The sequence below is a fragment of the Bos grunniens genome, chromosome 24 (genome assembly GCF_055505025.1).
Source record: "Bos grunniens cultivar Pamir isolate PY7600 chromosome 24, Bosgru_T2T1.0, whole genome shotgun sequence".
NCBI classification, from domain to species: domain Eukaryota; kingdom Metazoa; phylum Chordata; class Mammalia; order Artiodactyla; family Bovidae; genus Bos; species Bos grunniens.
In genome coordinates, this window is record NC_141188.1 from 23,779,644 (window position 1) to 23,806,899 (window position 27,256).

The window sequence follows — 27,256 nt, forward strand, 5'->3', positions numbered from 1 at the left end:
GGAGTGGGGTGCCATTTCCTACTCCTGGAGATCTTCCCGACCCAGGGATTGAAACCCATGTCTCCTACGTCTCCTGCATTGGCAGGTGGGTTCTTTACCACTGCATCACTTGCATACTGATAAAAGCAGAAATTTATCTAAGCCAGTTGTGGATTTGAATCACTGCTTGCTCTTTATATTTATTGATTAGACATTATCCAGAGAAATCAGGAGTTGGGCTGATTCAGCACTGTTGTAACAGAATCCCTCAAGCTCTGATTCACGCTAGACAAGAATGATAGCTGAAAAGTGAAAAATCAAAGCAGCAGAAGCCAGATTGTTTTTAGGTCTTGCAGATGGCTCAATAGCAACCACTTGGCTCTGCTGTTGTGGCACCAGCAACAAGACCACAGTCAATGTGACATCTCTCACGCAGACTACTTACAGACGAAGTGGACTCTGCCGCCAGTCTGGCCGCGTATCTGGCAATCAGCCGGTGCTCTTCATCAAGCCGGTTGGAGCTCTCAAGCATACTGTTGAGAACAGAGCAAGAAGGAACCTGTTAGGCAACTGAGAAAGACAGGTATGTTCATACTACCACCCAGGGAAGGGGGAGGGGTTTGCTATTTCATTTTTCAGTGCAAAAAATTTGAAAGCCAAAACAAAGTCCTGTTAGATTATTAATATCAGACTCAGATTCCTGAAAAAGTGAAAGTGTTAGTCACTCAGTCGTGTGTGACTCTTTGCAACCCCATGGACTGTAGTCTGCCAGGCTCCTCTGTCCATGGGATTGTCCAGGCCAAGAATACTGGAGTGGGTTGCCATGTCCTGCTCCAGGGGATCTTCCCAACCCAGGGATTGAACCCGTGTCTCTTGTGTCTCCTGCATTGCAGGCAAATTCTTTACCATCTGAACCACCAGGAAGCCCTGACATGATCTAATATGTGGCCAGAAAGGTCATTAATAAATCTTGACTTACTAAGAAAGCTCCAAGGAGTAGTGACTTTTCTGATCAACATTTCTGATGAAAGAATACTTTCTCTTTAAGTTGTATTGCCTTTAACCATTTTATTTCTTTATTACCCAAGTAACATGTACTCCTTGGGAAACTGATGTGTTAGACAATAAGAAAGCAAGAAGGAAGAAGAAACTGATTGTGGTTGGGTCCCAGTGACCCCCACCTCCTGATATTCACACTCCTGTGTGTAACCCTCTTCCTTTACAATGGACAGGACTTACAGACTTGCTTCTAGTCAATGGCATGTGGCAGAAGTAACGGAAGGTAACTTCTAAGACTAGGTTATAAAAAGACCCTGACTTCCATCTTGGGCATGTTTTTTTTTTTTTTCCTGACTCTTGAGCTCTTTTGGGTTGCCTGGCCTGTGGGAAGCTTGGAAGCCATGTCATAGGCTGCTCTGTGGAATGTCTCAGGTGAGGAGAAACTGAAGTTGCCTAGTAACCATGTGACTGGACCACCTTCAGCAGAGCCTTTAGATGAGACCACAGCCCAGTAGACAGTTTGATATACACCTCGGGTCCTCAGCCGCAGACACCTAGGCCATACGTGGATTCCTGACCCACTGTCTTTGTTGTTTTAAGCTGCTAAGCTTTGGGGTAATTTCTTATACAGTAGTACACGACAAATATAATTTCTCATCTATAATATTACTACCTAGGTAATTTGCTATTTTATATTTACTTTCAGAGAAGCAGAATTATATTAATAGTAATGGCTTCTAATGGTGTGAATCATTTAGTGTCTCCTATAAATTTATGAAAATTCTTCCTACTAGGATAAGATTAGTCTGACCCCTTAGAAACCTCTTAAAAACTGCAAGACATCCCTGGCACTTAAGATTCTGTGCTTCCAAGGTAAGGGGTATAGGTTAAATCTGTGGTTGGGGAAGTAAGATCTCACATGCTTCATGGGGTGTAGCCAAAAAAAAAAAAAAAAAAAAGAAGAAGGAAAGAAAGAAAAAACAAAACAAAACACTAAAGCAAATAGAAGCATTATCAACCCTCCCAGAGAGCTGATATTTCAGAAAGCCCTTTACTTAAGACAAAGTTTTAGGTGCTAATAAAATTTTTGTTTGTTTGTTTGTGAAACATACCAGTAACACTAATCCTGTTAGTAGACTAGTTAGCCGACTAGTTTGGTTTATCAGTTATTATGGTGAGTATCAGGTCAGGAACAAGATTAGAAACCAGTTTCCTCTCAACCTCCAAATATACTTATAATCTCCTCCACTGGCTCTTACATTTAAGCTTGTTCCTTAAAAAGATTAATCCTCATGATTATACATTAAAAATGACGCACTTCTATGCCAACATTAAGGTTATAAGTATTACCCACCAAAAAGACTTGGATTCACATAACGTAACGTACATTTATATTATTTATGTGTACATTTACATACACAGTAAACATGCAACATAGTCTTTTAACCTTTGTTCTAAAGTGAGAGGATGAGTGAGACTCAGCATATTAGCTATGTCACTTCCAAATAGCTCTTCTTGGTTCAGCAGACTACATTAGTGTAAGCTTTTTTTTCCAGTCATTTGGAAGATATTCCTGTCTCTACTCTCTCTGCTTTGTCTACATTTCTCACATAAGTAAACTATATCTATTCTTATTCTGAATGCTTCCACTAGACGATGCCCTTTTCTCTAAGTTGCCATTTCCTACTTAGGATATTCCTGAATTTCTCCATTTACCAAATTATTTCTCCATCATCAGAGAAATAGTCTTCTATTTCCTGCTGCCCAAATGAAATAATGCATGGAAAAAGCATCAAACTGATATGATTCCTGTGCTGTGCTAAGTCGCTTCAGTCATGTCCAACTCTTAGCGACCCCATGGACTGTAGCCCTCCAGGCTCCCCTGTCCATGGGATTCTCCAGGCAAGAATACTGAAGTGGGTTGCTGTGCCCTTCTTCAGGGGATCTTCCTGACCAAGGGATCAAAATATGATGCCTAGAATACATTAAATGCTCAAAAATATTAGTTAATATAATTTTATTGTTATTTTGCCTCTGAAGTAACCTGTTCAGATTCACTAATGATTCTTGTCTCCTTCAAAATGTCACATACCATCCAACGACCATCTAGAGCGGGGTTTCTCAAACTTTAGTGTGTATACATATCATGGAGGGATCTTGTGAAAATTCAGTCTCTGATTCTAGAGTGGCGGTGGTGGGATAGGATGGGCTCAAAGAACCTGCATTTCCAGCAAGCTCTCAAGATATGTTAATATGCATTTGAGTAGCAAGGACCTAGAAGATCTTGAAAATAAAATGGAAAAGTTAAACATGTGAAATGAACCCTAAATGTAAACTGCATAAAAGAGACCACTTTTCATATCCATATAGCACTGTGATATTTTACAAATATTCCCTTAAGATAGATATTCTCAGATTCAGGGCTCACCTATGTGTAGTACTGTTCCCAGTGGATTGAGGTTTCAATCAGCATACCAATTCAGACTTGGAATAAGAAACTATTTTACTAGCCAAAGGCTGAATTAGTTCTGGACAATGGATGTTTTAAAACAGATGTTTAAAACAGATGTTTTATAATACATGTCTGCACTTTGCAGTTGTTAAAAATAATAGCTGAATTTCTTGCTACAGCTTTAATAAGAAAGTGAAAGTTATGCTGTCCTTACTTTAAAATAAAACTGCCCCACAAAGAAACAATTCAATTTGATTTTTAGCGCATTTATCATTTTATGGTTGGTATATTAGAGACCATGTGTCTAATTCAACACAGTTTATGTAGACAAGGCTCACTGCTCTAAGCTTGGGACAACGATCTGTTCGACTGCCTGAAAGTGACTTTGTCAAAAACATTTGTGAGTGTTTTGATAAATAAATAATAAAAAAACTTTGATAAAGGAAAAAAAAAAACCTCATGATAAAAGTACCTTTTATTATGAATGACCAGCAGGTATAAATAATATGAAGGTTACATAAAAGGAGCCTGCTGGAAATGCAAGACGTGAAGGTATGGGATTTTGTCGTGAGCTATAACTCATATTTCCCTGCCCCTCCTTCCCCAGCACCGAGTGAATGAGGGGTGAAATGATGGATTGCCCCTTTGTGTGCACAAACGATTTCTGAGTCCACATGTGCAATTTCTGTACGTTCACATTATACAAGGGTGAATGAAGCATTCCCCTAATAAATTCCATTATTTCAAGACTTCAGTTACAAATAGTCGAAAGTAAATGACCAATAATCCCTAAATCATTAAAGAAATACCAATCCCAACATCGTCTATATCCTTGCCTATTCATTTCCAGATTTTATAATCTTGCTACAAGACCATGATGAATTAAAAAGAGGCTGCTGTGTAGACTTCAGTTCAGAATGGGGAAATCTATTATTTTGCAAGTTTTCCACTTTCTACCTTAAATACACGGCGTTTGTTGCTGTGATTTCAAAATGGCATCTGGGAAACTTGAGTGGCAGGGCCAAGGCTTCCTAAATTATGATGTAGTAACGATTTCTGGGAACTCAACATTCGTTCACATTTCTCTGCTATCTCTACAGGCCCGTTTCCCTGGCGGCCCAGGGTTTAGGACTTCACACTCTCACTGCTGAGGGCTCAGGGTCATTCAATCCCTGGTTGAGGATCTAAAATTCTATAAGACATGCAGCAAAAAAAAAAAAAAAAGAATAAATGTAAAAAAATGTATTTGTCTAAACTTGGGTCATAAAAAGATTCACCTATGTTAAAATGATACAAACAATAAGGTGATCCAAAGGGCACCAGAAATACCTCTTCATTTTTCCTTAGTATTTTTTCCATTTGTCTGAATGGTGACAGAAACTTTATCACTAGAGATTACTTTTTATGGTCATTAAGTATGACTGCTCTTTTATTAAAATGCAAATAGCTATTAGGAAGATTACTGCCTGAGAAGGCATTACTAGTTATTACTTAAGGGGAGGATGACTTTTTCCTTATCTTTCACAGTTGGTTAAGAGCAAAATGCCATAAGAATCTTCTTCCCTAGTGGCTCAGATGGTAAAGAACCTGCCTGCAATGCAGGAGACCTGGATTTGATCCCTATGTTGGGAAGATCCCCTGGAGAAGGGGATGGCTACCCACTTTAGTGTTCTTGCCTGGAGAATTCCATGGACAGAGAAGCCTGGTGGGCTACAGTCCATGGGGTTGGAAAGAGTTGGATGTGACTGAGTGACTAACACACACACACACACACATACACACACACAAGGGGAGGATGACGTTTCCTTATCTTTGACAGTTGGCTGAGAGCAAAATGCCATAGGAATTTTCATGGATGATAATAATAATGATAATAATAACTTACAATAAGAAAGCCTTCTCTTTAGGGGTGCCTTCAAACTCCTTTGTCAAGACCTTGACTTTGATAACCCACTATGTTATAATTGTCCACCAAGGCTATGCCTTCTACCTCTACACACTCTCAAATTCTTCCATTTCCTTCAATTCCAGTTGCCCCTGATGTGGCCCAGGCCACTGTCATCTTATCCTGAATGAGTGTGAAGTCCTCTCAATATTTACTCTGATTTGAGTTATTCTTTCTTCCAATTCATTTTCTGTCCTAGAGTCATCGATCTTTCAAAAGTGAGGTTGGTTGAAGCATTCCTATACAGAACATTCTTCAATAGGTTCTCATTGTTCAAACTCCTAAAGAAGACTTCTAAGGTCCTGCATAGTCCAGCTTCATCTTTTAACCCATGGCTTTACCACATTTAAGCTCAAATGCACCATATTCTCTCTGCTCTAAACAATCTCTCTGCCTCTTCCACCCATTTCCACTTGGCTAATTTCTCTTTGTTATGGTATTGACTTTGTCATTTCCTGCCCTCTTGTCCAACCCCCAAATTCAGATCTATTGCTTCTTATATATTCCATAGCACTTTGCACTGCACTGGTCTTATTATAACTGTTATCTCTTTGCATTTTATAATAATTGCCTTTATCCTTAATTAAACTGTGACTTCTCTGAAACCAGAATGCTTCAATCTTTTTACCCTTGGAACTGAGTGTTTAGCACAGTGCTTGAAACAGGAACTGCCCAAGACTCAGTTGGACAAAAGAACAAATAGAGGTTAGCTCATTTAGGCTTGCAATGTCATGGTCTTTGGACCACCTCTTTTGAATCCTATTTGGCTCTGTATACATTCTCAACACTTTGAGAAAATCAGAAGAATACAGATAAAATACTGTGCTTTAACACTAGCCATGCCATCTAAAATCCAACTAATTATTTATGTTTGGCAGAGTTAAAAATGAAGATACATTTTATGGCTGCATACAGATTCCTTATCTGCTTTGTATAGGTGTTTAAGTTCATGGAAATGTCATTGTATTAATTTGTATTTATCAACAGTAGATCTTTCTCATCCCACCTCTTTAATAATGGCAAATTCTCTTTTGGCTCACACTTTGTTGTTGTTTTAAAGGTTAGATTGCAGATGGTGTCAAAGAGGTAAGCTCCCACTCAAAAAAAATGCTTACACTTAAGGAAGGGTGAATAGCTGGCAGCAGTGTTATACAAGAGTGGGTATGAGGTTGGACTGGATGATTTCTGGATGCAAACCTTAGCTGTCTCAATTACTAGCTGTGTGACCCTGCAAAGATCACTTAACCTCTCTGTGCCATAATTTTCTCATCTATAAAAAAGTCAAGAAACACCTGGAGTAACAGGCAAATTTGGCCTTGGAATACAGAATGAAGCAGGGCAGAGACTAATAGAGTTTTGCCAAGAAAATGCACTGGTCATAACAAACACCCTCTTCCAAAAACACAAGAGAAGACTCTATACATGGACATCACCAGATGGTCAACACTGAAATCAGATTGATTATATTCTTTGAAGCCAAAGATGGAGAAGCTCTACACAGTCAGCAAAAACAAGACCAGGAGCTGACTGTGGCTCAGACCATGAACTCCTTATTGCCAAATTCAGACTTAAATTGAAGAAAGTAGGGAAAACCACTAGACCATTCAGGCATGACCTAAATCAAATCCCTTCTGATTATACAGTGGAAGTGAGAAATAGATTTAAGGGACTAGATCTGATAGATAGAGTGCCTGATGAACTATGGACTGAGGTTCGTGACATTGTACAGGAGACAGGGATCAACACCATTCCCATAGAAAAGAAATACAAAAAAGCAAAATGGCTGTCTGGGGAGGCCTTAAAAATAGCTGTGAAAAGAAGAGAAGTGAAAAGCAAAGGAGAAAAGGAAAGATATAAGCACCTGAATGCAGAGTTCCAAAGAATAGCAAGAAGAGATAAGAAAGCCTTCTTCAGTGATTAATGCAAAGAAATAGAGGAAAACAACAGAATGGGAAAGACTAGGGATCTCTTCAAGAAAATCAGAGATACCAAAGGAACATTTCATGCAAAGATGAGCTTCATAAAGGACAAAATTGGTATGGACCTAACAGAAGCAGAAGATATTAAGAAGAGATGGCAAGAATACACAGAAGAACGGTACAAAAAAGAGCTTCACGACTCAGATAATCACGATGGTGTGATCCCTCACCTAGAGCCAGACATCCTGGAATGTAAAGTCAAGTGGGCCTTAGAAAGCATCACTACGAACAAAGCTAGTGGAGGTGATGGAATTCCAGTTGAGCTATTCCAAATCCTGAAAGATGATGCTGTGAAAGTGCTGCACTCAATATGCCAGCAAATTTGGAAAACTCAGCAGTGGCCACAGGACTGGAAAAGTCAGTTTTCATTCCAATCCCAAAGAAAGGCAATGCCAAAGAATGCTCAAACTACCGCACAATTGCACTCATCTCACATGCTAGTAAAGTAATGCTCAAAATTCTCCAAGCCAGGCTTCAGCAATATGTGAACTGTGAACTTCCTGATGTTCAAGCTGGTTTTAGAAAAGGCAGAGGAACCAGAGATCAAATTGCCAACATCCGCTGGATCATAGAAAAAGCAAGAGAGTTCCAGAAAAACATCTATTTCTGCTTTATTGACTATGCCAAAGCCTTTGACTGTGTGGATCACAATAAACTGTGGAAAATTCTGAAAGAGATGGGAATACCAGATCACCTGATCTGCCTCTTGAGAAATTTGTATGCAGGTCAGGAAGCCACAGTTAGAACTGGACATGGAACAACAGCCTGGCTCCAAATAGGAAAAGGAGTTCGTCAAGGCCGTATATTGTCACCCTGTATATTATTTAACTTATATGCAGAGTACATCATGAGAAACGCTGGACTGGAAGAAACACAAGCTGGAATCAAGATTGCCAGGAGAAATATCAATAACCTCAGATATGCAGATGACACCACCCTTATGGCAGAAAGTGAAGAGGAACTAAAAAGCCTCTTGATAAAAGTGAAAGTGGAGAGTGAAAAAGTTGGCTTAAAGCTCAACATTCAGAAAATGAAGATCATGGCATCTGGTCTCACCACTTCATGGGAAATAGATGGGGAAAAAATGGAAACAGTGTCAGACTTTATTTTTCTGGGCTCCAAAATCACTACAGATGGTGACTGCAGCCATGAAATTAAAAGACGCTCACTCCTTGGAAGGAAAGTTATGACCAACCTAGATAGCATATTCAAAAGCAGAGACATTACTTTGCCAACAAAGGTTCGTCTAGTCAAGGCTATGGTTTTTCCTGTGGTCATGTATGGATGTGAGACTTGGACTGTGAAGAAGGCTGAGCACTGAAGAATTGATGCTTTTGAACTGTGGTGTTGGAGAAGACTCTTGAGAGTCGCTTGGACTGCAAGGAGATCCAACCAGTCCATTCTGAAGGAGATCAGCCCTGGGTGTTCTTTGGAAGGAATGATGCTAAAGCTGAAACTCCAGTACTTTGGACACCTCATGACAAGAGTTGATTCATTGGAAAAGACTCTGATGCTGGGAGGGATTGGGGGCAGGAGGAGAAGGGGACGACAGAGGATGAGATGGCTGGATGGCATCACTGACTCGATGGACGTGAGTCTGGGTGAACTCCGGGAGTTGGTGATGGACAGGGAGGCCTGGCGTGCTGCGATTCATGGCGTTGCAAAGAGTCAGACGCGACTGAGCGACTGATCTGATCTGATAAAAAAGTTTATGTATTCTCATGTATAAACTTACTACATGGCTTATTGGGAGGATGACCATGTAAAGCATTTACAGCCATGACAGGGTACATGGTAAGGCTGATTGAAGTATCCTTTTTAACTCTTACCTATAACAGATAATAGTATTTGGTATACCTTTTTTGCACCATCACATCCTTATCTATAAATCAGGCTTTTTTGCTCAAGAAAACGTGATTGGTTACTGGTCAGTATTCTAGGTTACATCAAAAAGAAGAAAAACAGTTTAGCAGAATCAATGAAGTATTTTATAGAAGCAATAGGTAGTCTTTATATCTCTAATTTCCTAAATAAAGGAAAGTATAAGCTTAACAGTGACAGTCTTCTCTTATTTCTGTATGCAAACTGCAAAGTGCCATGAATTTTTAATAAAAATGTCCCATTTATACAAATTATCAAGCAACATATGTGACCATGTCCCATTCTGCATTCTTTATTTTAGCACATTTGGAGAGAGCACACTCTAAAGTTCATCAGCTCAACAATATTGATGACGATCCACGAGCTAACAGTGCTTATTTTTATCATATTACAATGGACTGGTTTTACAAAATGGGATTTAAAATCTAACTTATGTGCCTTCAACCCTATTCAAAATTAAGTGAGTAACTAACACTGAATTATTCCTGTGTTCCCAGTACCATACTAGCTCATCTACATCAATAACCTCAGCAGATTGGTAGTGTCACTCTCATTTTCCATGGAAACATAAAATATACTAGAATTTATAACAGGAAAGTGAACTCATCTTAAAAATCAATTTATCATCTGATTGATTATGCTGAGAAAACCCCTGTGAGTACAATGCAGTTCATGCAGATACATGCACTGGTGTGTGTGACATTCTTCAGGTCCACATTTTAGGACACTGAGGAGGTACCCCAGGTCCAAGGCCAGGGGTGGCAGCCGAAAGGAGCAACCACACATCCAAGGAGCAGGGGTTGCACGGGCGCAGGAGGGCCGACAGGAGCTACTCCACGTTCAAGGTCAGGAGGGGCGGCCGTGAGGAGCTACCCCTCGTCCAAAGTAAGAGAAATCCAAGTAAGACGGTAGGTGTTGCGAGAGGGCATCAGAGGGCAGACACACTGAAACCATAATCACAGAAAACTAGTCAATCTAATCACACGGACCACAACCTTGTCTAACTCAATGAAACTAAGCCATGCCGTGTGGGGCCACCCAAGATGGGTGGGTCATGGTGGAGAGGTCTGACAGAATGTGGTCCACTGGAGAAGGGAATGGCAAACAACTTCAGTATTCTTGCCTTGAGAACCCCATGAACAGTATGAAAAGGCAAAGTGATAGGATACTGAAAGAGGAACTCCCCAAGTCAGTAGGTGCCCAATATGCTACTGGAGATCAGTGGAGAAATAACTCCAGAAAGAATGAAGGGATGGAGCCAAAGAAAAACAATACCCAGCTGTGGATGTGACTGGTGATAGAAGCAAGGTCTGATGGTGTAAAGAGCAATATTGCTCTTTACAATATTAGGTCGATTTACAATGTTAGGTCGATGAATCAAGGCAAATTGGAAGTGGTCAAACAAGAGATGGCAAGAGTGAACATCGACATTCTAGGAATCAGTGAACTAAAATGGACTGGAATGGGTGAATTTAACTCAGATGGCCATTATATCTACTACTGTGGGCAGGAATCCCTTAGAAGAAATGGAGTGGCCATCATGGTCAACAAAAGAGTCCAAAATGCAGTACTTGGATGCAATCTCAAAAACGACAGAATGATCTCTGTTCGTTACCAAGGCAAACCATTCAATATCACAGTAATCCAAGCCTATGCCCCAACCAGTAATGCTGAAGAAGCTGCAGTTGAATGGTTCTATGAAGACCTACAAGACCTTTTAGAACTAACACCCCAAAAAGATGTCCTTTTCATTATAGGGGACTAGAATGCAAAAGTAGGAAGTCAAGAAACACCTGGAGTAACAGGCAAATTTGGCCTTGGAGTACAGAATGATGCAGCACAAAGGCTAATAGCGTTTTGCCAAGAGAACACAGTGGTCATAGCAAACACCCTCTTCCAACAACACAAGAGAAGATTCTATACATGGACATCACCAGATGGTCAACACTGAAATCAGATTGATTATATTCTTTGCAGCCAGACATGGAGAAGCTCTATACAGTCAGCAAAAACAAAACCAGGAGATGATTGTGCCTCAGATCATGAGCTCCTTATTGCCAAATTTAGACTTAAATTGAAGAAAGTGGGGAAAACCACTAGACCATTCAGGTATGACCTAAATCAAATCCCTTCTGATTATACAGTGGAAGTGAGAAATAGATTTAAGGGACTAGATCTGATAGAGTGCCTGATGAACTATGGAATGAGGTTCGTGACATTGTACAGGAGACAGGGATCAAGAAAATCCTGAGAAAAGAAATGGAAAATTTCTTTTCCATCCCCATGGAAAAGAAATGCAAAAAAGCAAAATGGCTGTCTGGGGAGGCCTTACAAATAGCTGTGAAAAGAAGAGAAGTGAAAAGCAAAGGAGAAAAGGAAAGATATAAGCACCTGAATGCAGAGTTCCAAAGAATAGCAAGAAGAGATAAGAAAGCCTTCTTCAGTGATCAATGCAAAGCATTAGAGGAAAACAACAGAATGGGAAAGACTAGAGTTCTCTTCAAGAAAATTAGAGATACCAAGGGAATATTTCATGCAAAGATGGGCTCGATAAAGGACAGAAATTGTATGGACCTAACAGAAGCAGAAGATATTAAGAAGAGGTGGCAAGAATACACAGAAGAACTGTTCAAAAAAGATCTTCACGACCCAGATAATCACGATGGTGTGATCACTGACCTATAGCCAGACATTATGGAATGTGAGGTCAAGTGGGCCTTAGAAAGCATCACTACGAACAAAGCTAGTGGAGGTGATGGAATTCCAGTTGAGCTATTCCAAATCCTGAAAGATGATGCTGTGAAAGTGCTGCACTCAATATGCCAGCAAATTTGGAAAACTCAGCAGTGGCCACAAGACTGGAAAAGGTCAGTTTTCATTCCAATCCCAAAGAAAGGCAATGCCAAGGAATGCTCAAACTACCACACCACAGAGAAGGCAATGGCAACCCACTCCAGTACTCTTGCCTGGAAAATCCCATGGGTGGAGGAGTCTGATAGGCTGCAGTCCATGGGGTCGCTAAGAGTTGGACACGACTGAGCGACTTCACTTTCAATTTTCACTTTCATGCATTGGAGAAGGAAATGGCAACCCACTCCAGTATTCTTGCCTGGAGAATCCCAGGGACGGGGGAGCCTGGTGGGCTGCCGTCTGTGGGGTCGCACAGAGTCAGACACGACTGAAGCGACTTAGCAGCAGTAGCAGTAGCAACACGTGGTAATAAAGTAACGCTCAAAATTCTCCAAGCCAGGCTTCAGCAATACGTGAACTGTGAACTTCCAGATGTTCAAGCTGGTTTTAGAAAAGGCAGAGGAACCAAAGATCAAATTGCTAACATCCACTGGATCATAGAAAAAGCAAGAGAGTTCCAGAAAAACATCTATTTCCGCTTTATTCACTATGCCAAAGCCTTAGACTGTGTGGATCACAATAAACTGTGGAAAATTCTGAAAGAGATGGGAATACCAGACCACCTGATCTGCCTCTTGAAAAACCTGTATGCAAGTTAAGAAGCAACAGTTAGAACTGGACATGGAACAACAGACTGGTTCCAAATAGGAAAAGGAGTTCGTCAAGGCTGTATATTGTCACCCTGCTTATTTAACTTCTACACAGAGTACATCATGAGAAATGCTGGGCTGGAGGAAGCACAAGCTGGAATCAAGATTGCCAGGAGAAATATCAATAACCTCAGATATGTAGATGACACCACCCTTATAGCAGAAAGTGAAGAGGAACTAAAAAGCCTCTTGATGAACGTGAAAGAGGAGAGTGAAAAAGTTGGCTTAAAGCTCAACATTCAGAAAACTCAGATCATGGCATCTGGTCCCATCACGTCATGGGAAATAGATGGGGAAACAGTGTCAGACTTGATTTTTTTTGGGCTCCAAAATCACTGCAGATTGTGATTGCAGCCATGAAATTAAAAGACTTTTACTCCTTGGAAGGAAAGTTATGAGCAACCTAGATAGCATACTAAAAAGCAGAGACATTGCCAACAAAGGTCCATCTAGTCAGGGCTATGGTTTTTCTAGTGGTCATGTATGGATGTGAGAGTTGGACCGTGAAGAAACCTGAGCGCCAAAGAATTGATGCTTTTGAACTGTGGTGTTGGAGAAGACTCTTGAGAGTCTCTTGGACTGCAAGGAGATCCAACCAGTCATCCAACCAGATCCATCCTAAAAGAGATCACTCCGGGCTGTTCACTGGAAGGACTGATGCTAAAGCTGAAACTGCAATACCTTGGCCACCTCATGCGAAGAGTTGACTCATTGGAAAAGACCCTGATGCTGGAAGGGATTGAGGGCAGGAGGAGAAGGGGATGACAGAGGATGAGATGGCTGGATGCCGTCACCGACTCGATGGACATGAGTTTGGGTGAACTCCGGAGTTGGTGATGGACAGGGAGGCCTGGTGTGCTATGATTCATGGGGTCGCAAAGAGTCACACACAGCTGAGTGACTGAACTGAACTGAACTGAACTGAGGTCCTAAGGGTGGGACGTAATCCAATATGACTGGAGTCCTTATGAGAAGAGGAAGAGATACCAGGGATGTACATGTTCAGAGAAAACGTGCTTGTGGGGACACGGAAAGATGACAGCCATCTGCAGGCCAAGGAGAGAGGCCTCAGGAGAAACAGCACTGCTGGCTCCATCATCTTGGACTTTCATCTTCCAGAACCATAAGAAAATAAACCGTTGTTCAAATCACACAGTCTGTGGTATTTTGTTTTAGTAGCCATAGTGAACTAGCACAAAGTCGAAAAGATCAGAGGACATTAGAAATTTATTTTTGCCCAGTATCACTTTAATTATTTTTTTGTTCCTTATTAGCTGCTTTTGCCACATCAGTGAATTGCTGCTGATAATCTTCATCCACATTTATCTCCTCTACCTAAGTCAAGTTTAACACTTGACTTTTCACCTAGTTTATCAGTTCAGTTTAGTTGCTCAGTTCTGCCCATCTCTTTGTGACACCATGGAGTGCAGCACACCAGGCTTCCCTGTCCATCACCAACTTCTGGAGCTTGCTCAAACTCATGTCCATCAAGTCAGCGATGCCATCCAACCATCTCATCTTCTGTCATCCCCTTCTCCTCCTGCCTTCAATCTTTCCTAGCATTAGAGTCTTTTCCAATGAGTCAGTTCTTCACACCAGGTGGCCAAAGTATTGGAGTTTCAGCTTCAGCATCAGTCCTTCCAATGAATATTCAGGACTGATTTCCTTTATGGACTGGTTGGATTTCCTTGTAGTCCAAGAGACTTTCAAGAGTCTTCTCCAATACCACAGTTCAAAAATATAAATTCTTCAGTGCTCAGCTTTCTTTATAGTCCAACTCTCACATCCATGAGAGATGTGAAAAACCATCTATGCTGGAAGGGATTGAGGGCAGGAGGAGAAGGGGATGACAGAGGATGAGATGGCTGGATGGCATCACCAACTCAATGGACATGAGTTTGGAAACTGTACAAAAACCACAGCTTTGACTAAATGGACCTTTGTTGAGAAAGTAATGTCTATGCTGTCTAGGTTGGTCATAACTTTTCTTCCAAGGAACAAGAATCTTTTAATTTCATGGCTGCAGTCACCATCTGCAGTGATTTTGGAGCTCAACAAAATAAAGTCTCTCACTGTTTCCACTGTTTTCCCATCTATTTGCCATGACGTGATGGGACCAGATGCCATGATCTTGGTTTTCTGAATGTTGAGTTTTAAGCCAGCTTTTTCACTCTCCTCTCACTTTCATCAAGAAGCTCTTTAGTTCTTTGCTTTCTGCCATATGGGTGGTGTCCTCTGCATATTTGAGGTTATTGATATTTTCCCCGGCAATCTTGATTCCAGCTTGTGCTTCATCCATCCCAGCATTTTACATGATGTACTCTGCATATAAGTTAAATAAGCAGGGTGACAATATATAGCCTTGATGTGCTCCTTTCCCGTTTGGAACCAATCTGTTGTTCCATGTACATTTCTAACTGTTGCTTCTTGACCTGCATACAGATTTCTCAGAAGGCAGGTCATGTGGTCTGGTGTTCCCATCTCTTTAAGAATTTTCCACAGTTTGCTGTGACCACAACAACCTACTTTATACTCTTATACTAATTTCAGGGCTAATTTATAATAGGTGGTTTTTTTCTTAATAGCAGAAATTATTTTTATAGGGAGAATTTTTTTCCTGAGGACTCATCACAAATTTTGTTTACAGTGAGAGGGAATTTTATGTCTATAGTACTATCAATAGTCTCCAACCCCAGTGGGCCTTTACTGGACATCTATGGTATGCCAGGCACTGTGCTGATGCCACAAAGATGGTGGTGAATGAGTCTGAGAAGGTCTGCCCTGTAAGTGGAAGGTAGGTGGTGAACCAACCAACCAAGCAATGAATGATTACAGTTATGACAGGAATGAAATACGCAGTACCCCATGATCACTAATGTGGGAGACCTACCTGAGGAGGTAGGTACCTTTAATCAGTATTTGGAAGTCAGAGAAGGAGAAAATTCATGTGTGTGGAAGGAAAGGGCAGGAGGAAAATGGGGAAGAATGTTCTAGGCATAGGGAAAAGCTAGTATCATGGTCATTGAGGCAGTTTTAGGAGTATCTTCAAGGAACTGATCCAAAACTGATGTGACTAATAAGTATTGTGGTTGAGCGGGAAAACCCTGAGGGAGCTGAGGCTGGGAGAGGGGAAAGCGCAGGTTAGATCACACACAGACCTACAGCCCTGGGGAGTGGTCTAAGCTGTGAACTTAAGTATCATAGCAATCTATTAAAGGAGGCAAAGGAATTTCCTGGCGGCCCAGTGGTTAGGACTCTGTATTTTCACTGCAGGGAGCATGGGTTCAATCCTTGCTTGGGGAACTAAGATCCCACAAGCTGTATGGTGCTCCAAAAAAAAAAAAAAAAAAAAAGGGAGCAAGTGAGCCAGTGACTATTTAGACCTGATATGTGAAACCCAGAAATAGGCATCAAAATGTCCAATTTCGTCTACTTGAGAAAAACAATAAGCAGGACAAATTTTAACCCAGTTATATGAGATCAGGGGCCTGACAAAGTGAGAGCAATGGACCATGCCATCAGAGTATAGACGGTAGCCTACACTGTGCTGCCTCCTTCCCTCAAGCGCGTGCTAAGCTGCTTCAGTTGTGTCCAACTCTTTGAGACCCCATGGGCTGCAGCCCACCAGGTTCCTCTGTCCATGGGATTCTCTGGGCAAGAATACTGGAGTGGGTTGCTGTGCCCTCCTCCAGGGGTTCATCCTGGCCCAGGGATTGAACCCATGTCTCCTGTGGCTCTTGCATTACAGGTGGATTCTCTACCTCTGAGCCACAGGGGAAGCCCATTTTTTCAGAGTTGAAAGAAACACACCAGAAATGTCTGACTGGTAAGCACCAAGGTTTATAATTACGGTTAGAGTTGTGAGGTCTGGATTGGTTTCCTATATCCCTTGGCGTGCCTGCCACCATTGTCCTATAAACCACCAGCAAGCCTGGGGAAGCTTTAGGGGAGGCCAGTAAAAGCCCTCACTGTGTGACTCTGAGACCCCTCCTCCACCTCTGAAGAAGGTGCTTGAAAACCACTAAGGGTTTTAAAACTTCACTTAGGAATTAGGAAGACAGCAGGAATTCTCCCTTGAGCTGCAGTTTATTTGTTTGGCTTATCTGACATCAGAACCAGCAAGGACACAAAAGTATACCTTGAATTTAGCAGCAGACTGTTTACAAATGAGTCAGTTTCCCATTATGTTAAGTAGATACAGGGGAAAATAGATATAGGGGAAAATGCCCTCACCTAGAGTGAATTAGCAGCATATATGGATAATCACAAAAACATACCTTTTAATCAAGAACAACTATTAGATTCCTGTTTATAGACCATCTCATGAAGGATGCACAGACATGAAGACTGAGGAATGAGGTAGAAAACGAATTATTTTGTCAGTATTAGAAGACCTTGCTGGCAAGTGACCTTGGATAAGTCTCTTGATGTCTTGGAACCGGCATCTGCTTATCAATGAGATGGAAATAATAATATCAAAACTTATGGGCTTTGACAAGCAGATGAAATAATGTGTGGGAAAGGGCTTTGTAATTTTTTAAGCACTTCATAAATGTAAAATTTATTATTGATATTCTGGCTGTTGTCATGAGGTCCAAGAGACTGAAAAGCTTTGTCCTTTTGAAGCTTATAATTAAAATGAGAAATCACAATGTGCAGAACTAAATACATAAATGATAATTTGTTAACAATTCCTTTTACTAGTATATGCTCAAAATATCTCTTAAAATGAAATAAAAATAATATAGTAGGATATGCAATTTTAGTAAATAGAGATGTGGTGGATACAGTGCGGAGTGTCTAAAAGAGCTTTCTGGAGAGCATGCATTTATGTAGGCTCTATAAAAGGCAATGTAGCATAGTGGTTATGAGCTTGGGATCAAGTAGATGAAGGTAGAAATCCCTGCCCCACTGTGTAGTGGATTCATGTCTGTGAGAGAATCATGTAGACTCTCCGAATTGGTACCTTTACCAATTGATAAAATGGGGATGAGAGTATTTACTCTACAGGCTTATTTAAGGACCAGGGGAAATTATGTAAATAAAGTTTTAAACACAATGCTTATTGTGAGGCAAATGCTTTAAAAAACGGTAGCTCTTGGGCTTGACATATATACACTGCTGATACTATCTACTCCCCTGGTGGCTCAGAAGGTAAAGAATCTGCCTGTAATGCGGGAGGCCTGGGTTGATCCTTGGGTGGGGATGACCCCATGGAGAAGGGCATGGCAACCCACTCAAATATTCTTGCTTGGAGAATTCCATGGACAGAGGAGCCTGGCGGGCTATAGTTCATGGGGTTGCAAAGGGTTGGACATGACTGAGCAACTAACACTTTCAATTTCATAAAATAGATAATTAATGAGAACCTACTATATAGCACAGGGAATTCTACTCAATGCTTTGTCTGACCTAAATGGGAAGGAAATTAAAAAAGAGGGGATGCATGTATAGCTGATTCACTTTGCTGTAGAGTAGAAACTAATACAACATTGTAAAGCAATTATACTCCAATAAAAATAATAAAAAACAAAAACAAAATAAAAACACAATCATATGCTTCATATACTTAAAGAAAAGTAACTCTTGTGGTTACCATCATTCTAGATCTCACTATAGTTGAATGACAGTAAAGCATCATAGCTATGATGATAATAAAGGAGAGGAGAGATCACTTCATCACTTACAGAATCCTGGCAGGTGTGGGAATCATTAGCAATTAATTACAATAAAGGAAAGGGAGGGGGAAAATGAGAAAAGAGAAGCTGGAATTTTTTAAGGATGGAAAACAGGGATGAGAATTATGGAGAGTAGGAGTTATTAAAATGGAGTTGGCTTCATTGATCAGTCTTAAATTCTGCTTTGTTTTCAAAATACAAATCACATCTAGCTTTCATCAAGTCGATGTAAGGTGTCTCTGCTGAGACAGGTTTATGGTCTTAAGTGGCCATCAAGTCAATATGATTAACCACTGGAGGAGGGAAAAGGGCTGGGAGTGTCAAACTCTGTGCTCTCCTCTTCAGAGATTTCTCTGTTACAACTTTAATTAAGAAAAGGTCAAAGAAGAGCTGTAGAAATAATTGGAATGTATTTAGAATTTCGGGGGAGGACATGTGTGAGATCTCGGCATTGCCTTCAGACATGATTGGCTCTTTACTATATCTTGCTTTGAAGATTCCCAACACAGATTTTTTGGGGGGAGGTAATTTAAGCATTTAGTTCTGTTGTTTCAGCTACTGTATAACACTGGGGGTGGTCCAAATTCATTGGGAGTAAGATGAAAACCATTACTCTTTCCACTGTAGTTTTGGGAGGTAGAGATAGATGTAAGAAAGAAAAGTAACTGTTTGATTTACAAACTGGGAAAATTTGAATAAAGAGATGGGTTTAGCTGAAGAGTGCATCTTTATCTCCCAAAACAGAAGGATATAGTATAAAATTAAACCAATATGCTGATTTTATATATATATATATACACACACACATATGAATATTAAATACAAATTAAGATAGATATGTTCCTGATGTTCAAGGTGGTTTTAGAAAAGGCAGAGGAACAAGACATCAAATTGCCAACATCTGCTGGATCATGGAAAAAGCAAGAGAGTTCCAGAAAAACATCTATTTCTGCTTTATTGACTATGCCAAAGCCTTTGACTGTGTGGATGACAATAAACTGTGGAAAATTCTGAAAGAGATGGGAATACCAGACCACCTGATCTGCCTCTTGAGAAATTTGTATGCAGGTCAGGAAGCCACAGTTAGAACTGGACATGGAACAACAGACTGGTTCCAAATAGGAAAAGGAGTTCGTCAAGGCTGTATACTGTCACCCTGTTTATTTAACTTATATGCAGAGTACATCATGAGAAACGCTGGACTGGAAGAAACACAAGCTGGAATCAAGATTGCCGGGAGAAATATCAATAACCTCAGATATGCAGATGACACCACCCTTATGGCAGAAAGTGAAGAGGAACTCAAAAGCCTCTTGATGAAAGTGAAAGTGGAGAGTGAAAAAGTTGACTTAAAGCTCAACATTCAGAAGACGAAGATCATGGCATCTGGTCCCATCACTTCATGGGAAATAGATGGGGAAACAGTGGAAACAGTGTCAGACTTTATTTTTGGGGGCTCCAAAATCACTACAGATGGTGACTGCAGCCATGAAATTAAAAGACTCTTACTCCTTGGAAGGAAAGTTATGACCAAACTAGATAGCATGTTCATGAGCAGAGACATTACTTAGCCAACAAAGGTTCATCTAGTCAGGGCTATGGTTTTTCCTGTGGTCATGTATGGATGTGAGAGTTGGACTGTGAAGAAGGCTGAGCATCGAAGAATTGATGCTTTTGCACTGTGGTGTTGGAGAAGAGTCTTGAGAGTCCCTTGGACTGCAAGGAGATCCAACCAGTCCATTCTGAAGGAGATCAGCCCTGGGATTTCTTTGGAAGGAATGATGCTAAAGCTGAAACTCCAGTACTTTGGCCACCTCATGTGAAGAGTTGACTCATTGGAAAAGAGTCTGATGCTGGGAGGGATTGGGGGCAGGAGGAGAAGGGGACGACAGAGGATGAGATGGCTAGATGGTATCACTGACTCAATGGACGTGAGTCTGAGTGAACTCCAGGAGTTGATGATGGACAGGGAGGCCTGGCGTGCTGCGATTTATGGGGTTGCAAAGAGTCAGACACGACTGAGCGACTGATCTGATCTGATCTGAAGATAAATATATAACTATTAAAACAAATAAATGTTCAATGTATCACTTAAACTCATGTGGTAATCTTTCAAAAAATATTTCTAAGGCATCAGAAGCAGTCAAGAGAGGAAAGTTCTAGAAACAAAGAAGTGGTTAACAATACCAAGTGGTGAGAGTGATGCCAAATGTTTCAAGGATGTTTTCTGTGACACAGTAGAAGAAAGGGAATCAATTTTAGAGGAAATTTAACCCCTAAACAGTTATGACTACAAACAAATCCATAGGCTCTTAGTTCAGAGAAATTATATTAGAGTTATTAAATAAAATCAAATACTTATAAGGAACTGGTTTGCAAAACATGTTTGTAAAACAGTTGTCTAAACTAGGATGAAACATAGGATAATTATACAGTGTGTCCATTTATTTCCATTCAAACTGAAAATGTACATTTATTATTAACTAACTTGCACCAATGGCAGGAATCTCCTATGTCACACATTCCCTAAAATAGAAAGGGAAAACTCTAAGAATGCCGTTATTCTAATACTTTATCTGAATTCACACATTTAACACATTTGAAAGTAAGCTTTGCATCTATCAGGATGAGTACACTGAAACATTTGTAAGAGAAGAGTTGAAAGACAATATCTCCCAATGTTATCATTGTTCAGGAAATGATTTCCATGGTATGATCTTATCCTATTTCTTTTCCACATCTTAAGAGAATGGAGCATTGTTCTCCAAATTGGCAGAAACACACAAGTCCTCGGAATAAGACAAATTCTTGCATCACCATCGTGCAGTAATTTGATATGGCACATATAACACAGAATTGACCAGAGGGACCCAGAGTCCTGGATTTCTCTAGATGTTAATATTTAGAACAGCACCCATTTACACAACTTGTGCTTTAGCTAAGATATTAGCAAAAATGTGAATTCTATGGTACATTAATGGGCAGTGTCCAAAGTAATATCACAAGATATTTTAATTGAATTGGTTAAAAAAATACTTGAGTGACACCTCTGCCATCCAGTGACTTTGCCCCTTGCTGAGACTGCTTGTCAAGAGATCAGACTGTTCCCCTCTCTCAGGACAGTCAAGCAGCCAAACCTGCACTAACCATGATGGGTTGTTCCGGAGCATGTTGACATACAACCCGATGAGAACATGTTCATCAGCTAGCCTGTCTGCCACATTCAGGCTGTACTTTATCCTGAAACAGGGCAGGAGGAAAGAAAGGATGTTGTTAGGAGAGGTAGACAGAAATAAGTGGGGCAGGCAGGAGTGAGTCTGTGGTAGTAAGGGCATTTAGAAGACCAAGCAGGTAAAGGAAAACTAAGCGATGTTCTATGAAAAAACACAAGCAAAATCCAAGCAATGAAATTCACAGTGCCATTTCACTCACTTAAAAAAAGACTTCCACTTAGGTTGTCACTTTTAAGAATGCAGATCTGCACTCTTCAAACCACTAAGTCCAAGTAATTCATCTGTACAGTAAATACACTGAAATAGGTTGTAAGCAAAGATTATATTTTGGAAGATCAAATCTGAAGCTTAGTCATTTTAACAGGGAAATCAGGGAAAGTAAGTAACAACACAGATGTGTCTACTCAAAATAACTACTTGGTGCTGTTAATGGGGTTATGATGAAGCTGCTTTGGCTAAATCAAAGATGGTCTTTCAAACACAAAGCATCTTTGACACAAGAAATCTGCATTTTTAGTTCAGTTAATTCAGGGTTCCAGCACACTCTGGCTTTAACTTACCCTTTGCCCTTCAGCAAAGCTGGAGCAGCCCTAGCCAGCAGTTTGCTCTGCTCGACTTCACTGTCCTTGGGAGGAGAGCTGGTTAATAAGATGGGAAAGCCAAGAAGAGCGTAAACACGGCAATGCATTCGAGAACAGAAACTGGCAACAGAAACTCCCAAGACTACATCCAAGCTCCACTTGGACAGCTCTTTGATTACTTTGAAAAGTTCAAGATGTTTTTAGATTTCCTCAGAGTTGGGCTAGAAGTAGCAACCTGGCCTGAGAACTGTAATTACAATTACACAAGCCCCACTGTGATCCCAGATTTGACCTCTGCTATTTGCCTAACAAATAGATTGCATATGCCTAGACACAATGACAATTCATTCATTCAGCATTCCTCACAGACTATCTTGTGTTCAGTGGAGTAGTTCACTAAGTCCAGCCAGCCTTCAGACCCCACACAAGAAGCTGACTTCTGCAGCCTGCTCTCTATTCTCTGATTGTCTGTATTGAACAGAGAATTGAAAATTACCTAGTTAGAGATTGGTGTCATATTAAAAGTGTTTTCCTACTTCAGGCACAAATCACCTGACCTTGGCTGTGAAGCTGCAAGGAAAACTTCCAGAGAAATAAACCTTTGAGCCTTATAAATGTATATATTCATACACTTTGTGTCTATAACTGGTGAAGAGAGGCCCACCAAGAGCAAATTCTTATTATTTTATATTTACTAGGAAGAACATTCATTTAATTGGTAATTTTATGACAGCTTAATGTAGTTTTATTAAAGAATACATAGAAATATAAATAATAACTAATAACGTGTGGCCAAGCCAAAGTCACCCAAGATTTACTATAATGAATATGCATGCTTCATCGAGAAATATATTGATTCTTAGTATTATAATTGTGCTTGTAATATGCTTAAAGAGAGTTTGTTCTTTTGTAGGCTAAGAATTTGCCCTGCAACACTGATGTACTTAAAACTATCCCTTTCTCCCTTCATGGAGAATAAAAAAATTAACTGTGTGACTGTTTGAATACCAAGTGTTTAATTACTTGGATAGAAATTATTGGATTTTTCACCACAAACTTCCCCAACTTTTCCAAAGTTTCTTAATGTAATATGAAACTGTCAAAGTGAAAGTGATAGCTGCTCAATCGTGTCTGATTCTTTGCAACCCCATGGACTGTAGCCCACCAGGCTCCTCTGTCCAAGGAATTTTCCAGGCAAGAATACTGGAGTGGGTAGCCATTCCCTTCTCCAGGGGATCTTCCCAACCCAGGGATCAAACCCAGGTTTGATCTCCTGCATTGCAGGTAGATTCTTTATTATCTGAGATACCAGGGAAGCCCATAAATGTAAGAATGGCTAAATAAAGCAACTAAAAATCTCAAAAACTTTAAAAGTTTTAAGGTTTTACTACAAAGTACCACTTTTTCAGACTACAGAGCACAAAATATAGCAATTTATAAATGAATATCACATTAAAATTATGCATATTATAACTGAAATTCTTGTAATTTACAATAATATATACTACAAAGATGCCTTAAATAGTATGGCTTATAGTAAATTTAAAAACAAATTTTATGTATAAAAAATATCTACTATAGAGTAGGTAGTCATGGGTTTGTTAAATATGACTTCATTCAGCTTTTCAGGACTGTACCTATTACTCAAAAAGTACAACTGCACACAAACAAAACTGACTTTAAAAATGAAATTAATGCTCTAGGAGAATTAACTTTTCTGATGAAGCTAAGCTTTTGTAACAGCATATTGATTTTCAGCTTCTGAGACTATGAAACATGCTGTCAGGGCCAAACAACCACTTTAAGCCATTGGAGTTTTCCCACCATCCCGCCAAGACAGCAAAGCCCTCTACGCTCATTATCCAGTAACTACAATCCTACCACTGCCCAGTCATCTCCCTCAACATTTTTTTTTTTAAATAACACAAAATAGATCTACCTATTTGGAGAAAGCACCCCACTCCAGTACTCTTACTTGGAAAACCCCATGGACAGATCCCTGTAAAACCACTCAAAACACTATGAAATAGTCAAAATTCTTCCCTCCAATTGAAACTATTTCTCTGCTTTGTTACATATGCTACTTTGAACCTTCAGTCCCAGAAATTGTGCTATTTCCTTAAATCAAAGGCCTAATAATTACACAGTCACAACCTCTGATGATGAGTGTGCAAGAAGGAAAGAAAAAGAAACATGGGAGGATCAACCAGGAGGATGTGTTTGTTACAAATTACTCTGGTGATGCCTTAGGGGAGAAAGGTGATGTGTTAACAAAGCTGGGTGTCACTGGCAAGCCTGGGCACTGGAGGAGACCTGTTGACATCACGATGGTGCAGGGTTGGCAGCAGAAAGCAAGCAGTTGCCCAGATTCTCCTTTGATGGCTCACTCTTTCTGTCTCTCCAATGCTTTGGGCCCTTCTCTCCTTCCTCACCTCCACTTGCCTGTCCGCCTTGCTCTTTCCCAGCCCTTCCTTCCTCAAAGGGACTGGCAGATGTACATACACATCTCTTGTCTTTTTGTCGCCATTTTCTTTGCCTTGGCCCTTGCCAGTGCTGGTTCAAAGGCATCATTGAATTCCTTTCATGTTCCTTTCCTTTCCCACATGAATCCCTAGGGAAAGTAGTTCTTGGTATATATAGGGATGACATTCTCTACATTTATGAGTTTGTGGAAATAAACTGTTCATCTTATTTTGCTACAGTTCTTAGCATCTAGTGCCAAGAGCATTTCTGACTTTTGGTTCTCACTGTCCACATGGTTTCTATACTACCTAGTACCTCGAATTCTTCTCCTCATCACTTATTCCTGGGAGGCCAAAACTATGACCATGGATAGAGGAAGCCAAGGGACTCCCCTGGTGGTCCAGTGGTTAAGACTCTGCTACCAGTGCAGGGGGTGTGAGTTTGATGTCTGGTCAGGGAACTAAGATTCCCACATGCCATGTGGCATGACCAAAAGAGAAAATTAAATAAATTTAAAAAATAATATAGAGGAAGCCAAGTGAATGATGCAAACAGGGGAAAAAAGGCACTCAAATGAAATGGATCAAGAACTGAGAAAGCAGACAAAGAGGCAGGTTTCACTTAAAACTTGGGTCTATAAAGAATTTTCATCTGAAGTATCTTTACCAGAATAGCTTCTGCAGCTCACAAGGAGCTTGAAGAAAGGAGGCAAAGTGACACAAATTTTCTCCTGAATTGTTGTCAAGGTAGTGACATCAAGTAGTTTTTGATGATCTCTTTAAAGCAATGTACCCTCACGATATTTCATAGAGTAATTTTGATATTTAAACTTTCATTTTGTAGCTCTGGCAGTTTGCTTGGAGAAGATTGGTGATACTTCCAATTCACTGTGGCCTCTGGGATCTGATAACACTGGAACCTAGAGCCTTATCAAGAAGTGATTCCATATATATGTGTTAATATATGATATTTGCTTTTCTCTTTCTGACTTAACTTCACTCTTACTTCACAGACTCTAGGTTCATCCACTTCATTTCAACTGACTCAATTTGTTCCTTTTTATGGATGAGTAATATTCCATTGTATATTTGTTGTTCAGGCTCTCAGTTGTGTCCAACTCTTTGTGACCCCATGGACTGCAGCATGCCAGGCTTTCCTGTCCTTCACCATCTCCCATAGCTTGCTCAAACTCATGTCCATTGAGTTGGTGATACCATCCAACCATCTCATCCTCTGTTGCTCCCTTCTCCTCCTGCCCTCAATCTTTCCCAACATCAGGGTCTTTTCCAACGAGTCTTCCATTGTATATATATACCACAACTTCTTTATTCATTCATCTGCTGATGGACATCTAGGTTGCTTCCATTCTCTGGCTATTGTCTGTATACTTATGGCTGATCTCACATTGCTATACAGCAGAAACCAACATAACATTGTAAAGCAGTTATCCTCCAATAAAAAAATGTTTTTTTTTTTTTTTTTAAGAAGTGACTGCTTCTGGGATGTCAAACATTCCAATGGCTCTTCTGTACTGCTAGCTCTTGGAGCTTCTCCATCTTCTGCATGGCTCGTCTTTAAATTTAAATGCCTTCCTCCTTTTTAGCTCTGAAACTGGAAACTACCCGGGGCTCCTTTCAACTGTGGGTGATGAATCTTATCTAATCTGAATCCCAAGGAGAAGCAAAGCTACCATCCTAAGATTGTGTGTACACATGCCTCTTTCTCTTATTATCCTTATTTTCTTTTCACCAGGCCCTGCCACTGTATAAAGACTTCCTTCTGCACACATTTTTTCATTACTAGGTGTGGGGACAATCATAGCCAGGAGGTATGACCAGGTGAAATTTGAATTTCATGTGTTCTGCTGAAAGAAAAGAGGCTGGAAATAATCCTTTAGATTATTCTTTTCTAAAAAATTCTCTTATTTTTTCACCAATTCCTTTTTATACTCTATAGGGAATATAGGGAAAGAACATATAAAAAGATAAATTGTCTTCTTCCAAAAATTTTTACACACACACACACTCTGACACAATGGGTTCTGGAAGGATAGACGATTTCAAAATATTTTATATTTATTTATTTAAATCCACCCTTTAGTTTCAGAGGATGACAACTGATGTCAGGATTTTTTCTTAAATGCAAACATTTTGGTATTCTAGTGGCATTAGGGGTAAAGAACTTGCCTGTCAATGCAGGAGTCTTAAGAGACCTTGGTTCGCTCCCTGGGTTGGGAAGATCCCCCAGAGGAGAGCATGGCAACCCGCTCCAGGATTCTTGCCTGGAGAATCCCAAGGACAGAGGAGCCTGGGGGGCTATGGTCTATAGGGTTTGCATAGAGTCAGACACGACTGAAGTGACTTAGCATGCATGCACACAAGCTAGGTAACAAAACCACAAACAAATGCTCCTTGGGTTTTTGCTTAGACCTGCCATATAGTTTTAAAAACCACTTCTGCTTATGCTGTGCTATTACAGTAGCTGTAGCCAAATATTTCTCTTTTAT

At 40.3% G+C, this 27,256-nt stretch overlaps 1 protein-coding gene across 46 annotated transcripts in view; it reads right to left on the reverse strand.

The window, feature by feature from the left end:
• The window catches only part of DTNA (dystrobrevin alpha), a 456,419-nt gene that overhangs the window by 44,726 nt on the left and 384,437 nt on the right, over nucleotides 1–27,256 (reverse strand). For 26 of the 46 annotated variants that reach the window (XM_086372816.1, XM_086372803.1, XM_086372794.1 and 23 more), the window contains one exon: nucleotides 425–512. In XM_086372816.1, the coding sequence (XP_086228942.1) occupies nucleotides 425–512 (88 nt within the window). Of the gene's footprint in view, nucleotides 1–424; nucleotides 513–21,620; nucleotides 21,714–22,266; nucleotides 22,345–27,256 lie in introns of all 46 variants that reach the window. The other 20 variants (XM_086372799.1, XM_086372779.1, XM_086372786.1 and 17 more) reach the window with 2 other exon arrangements.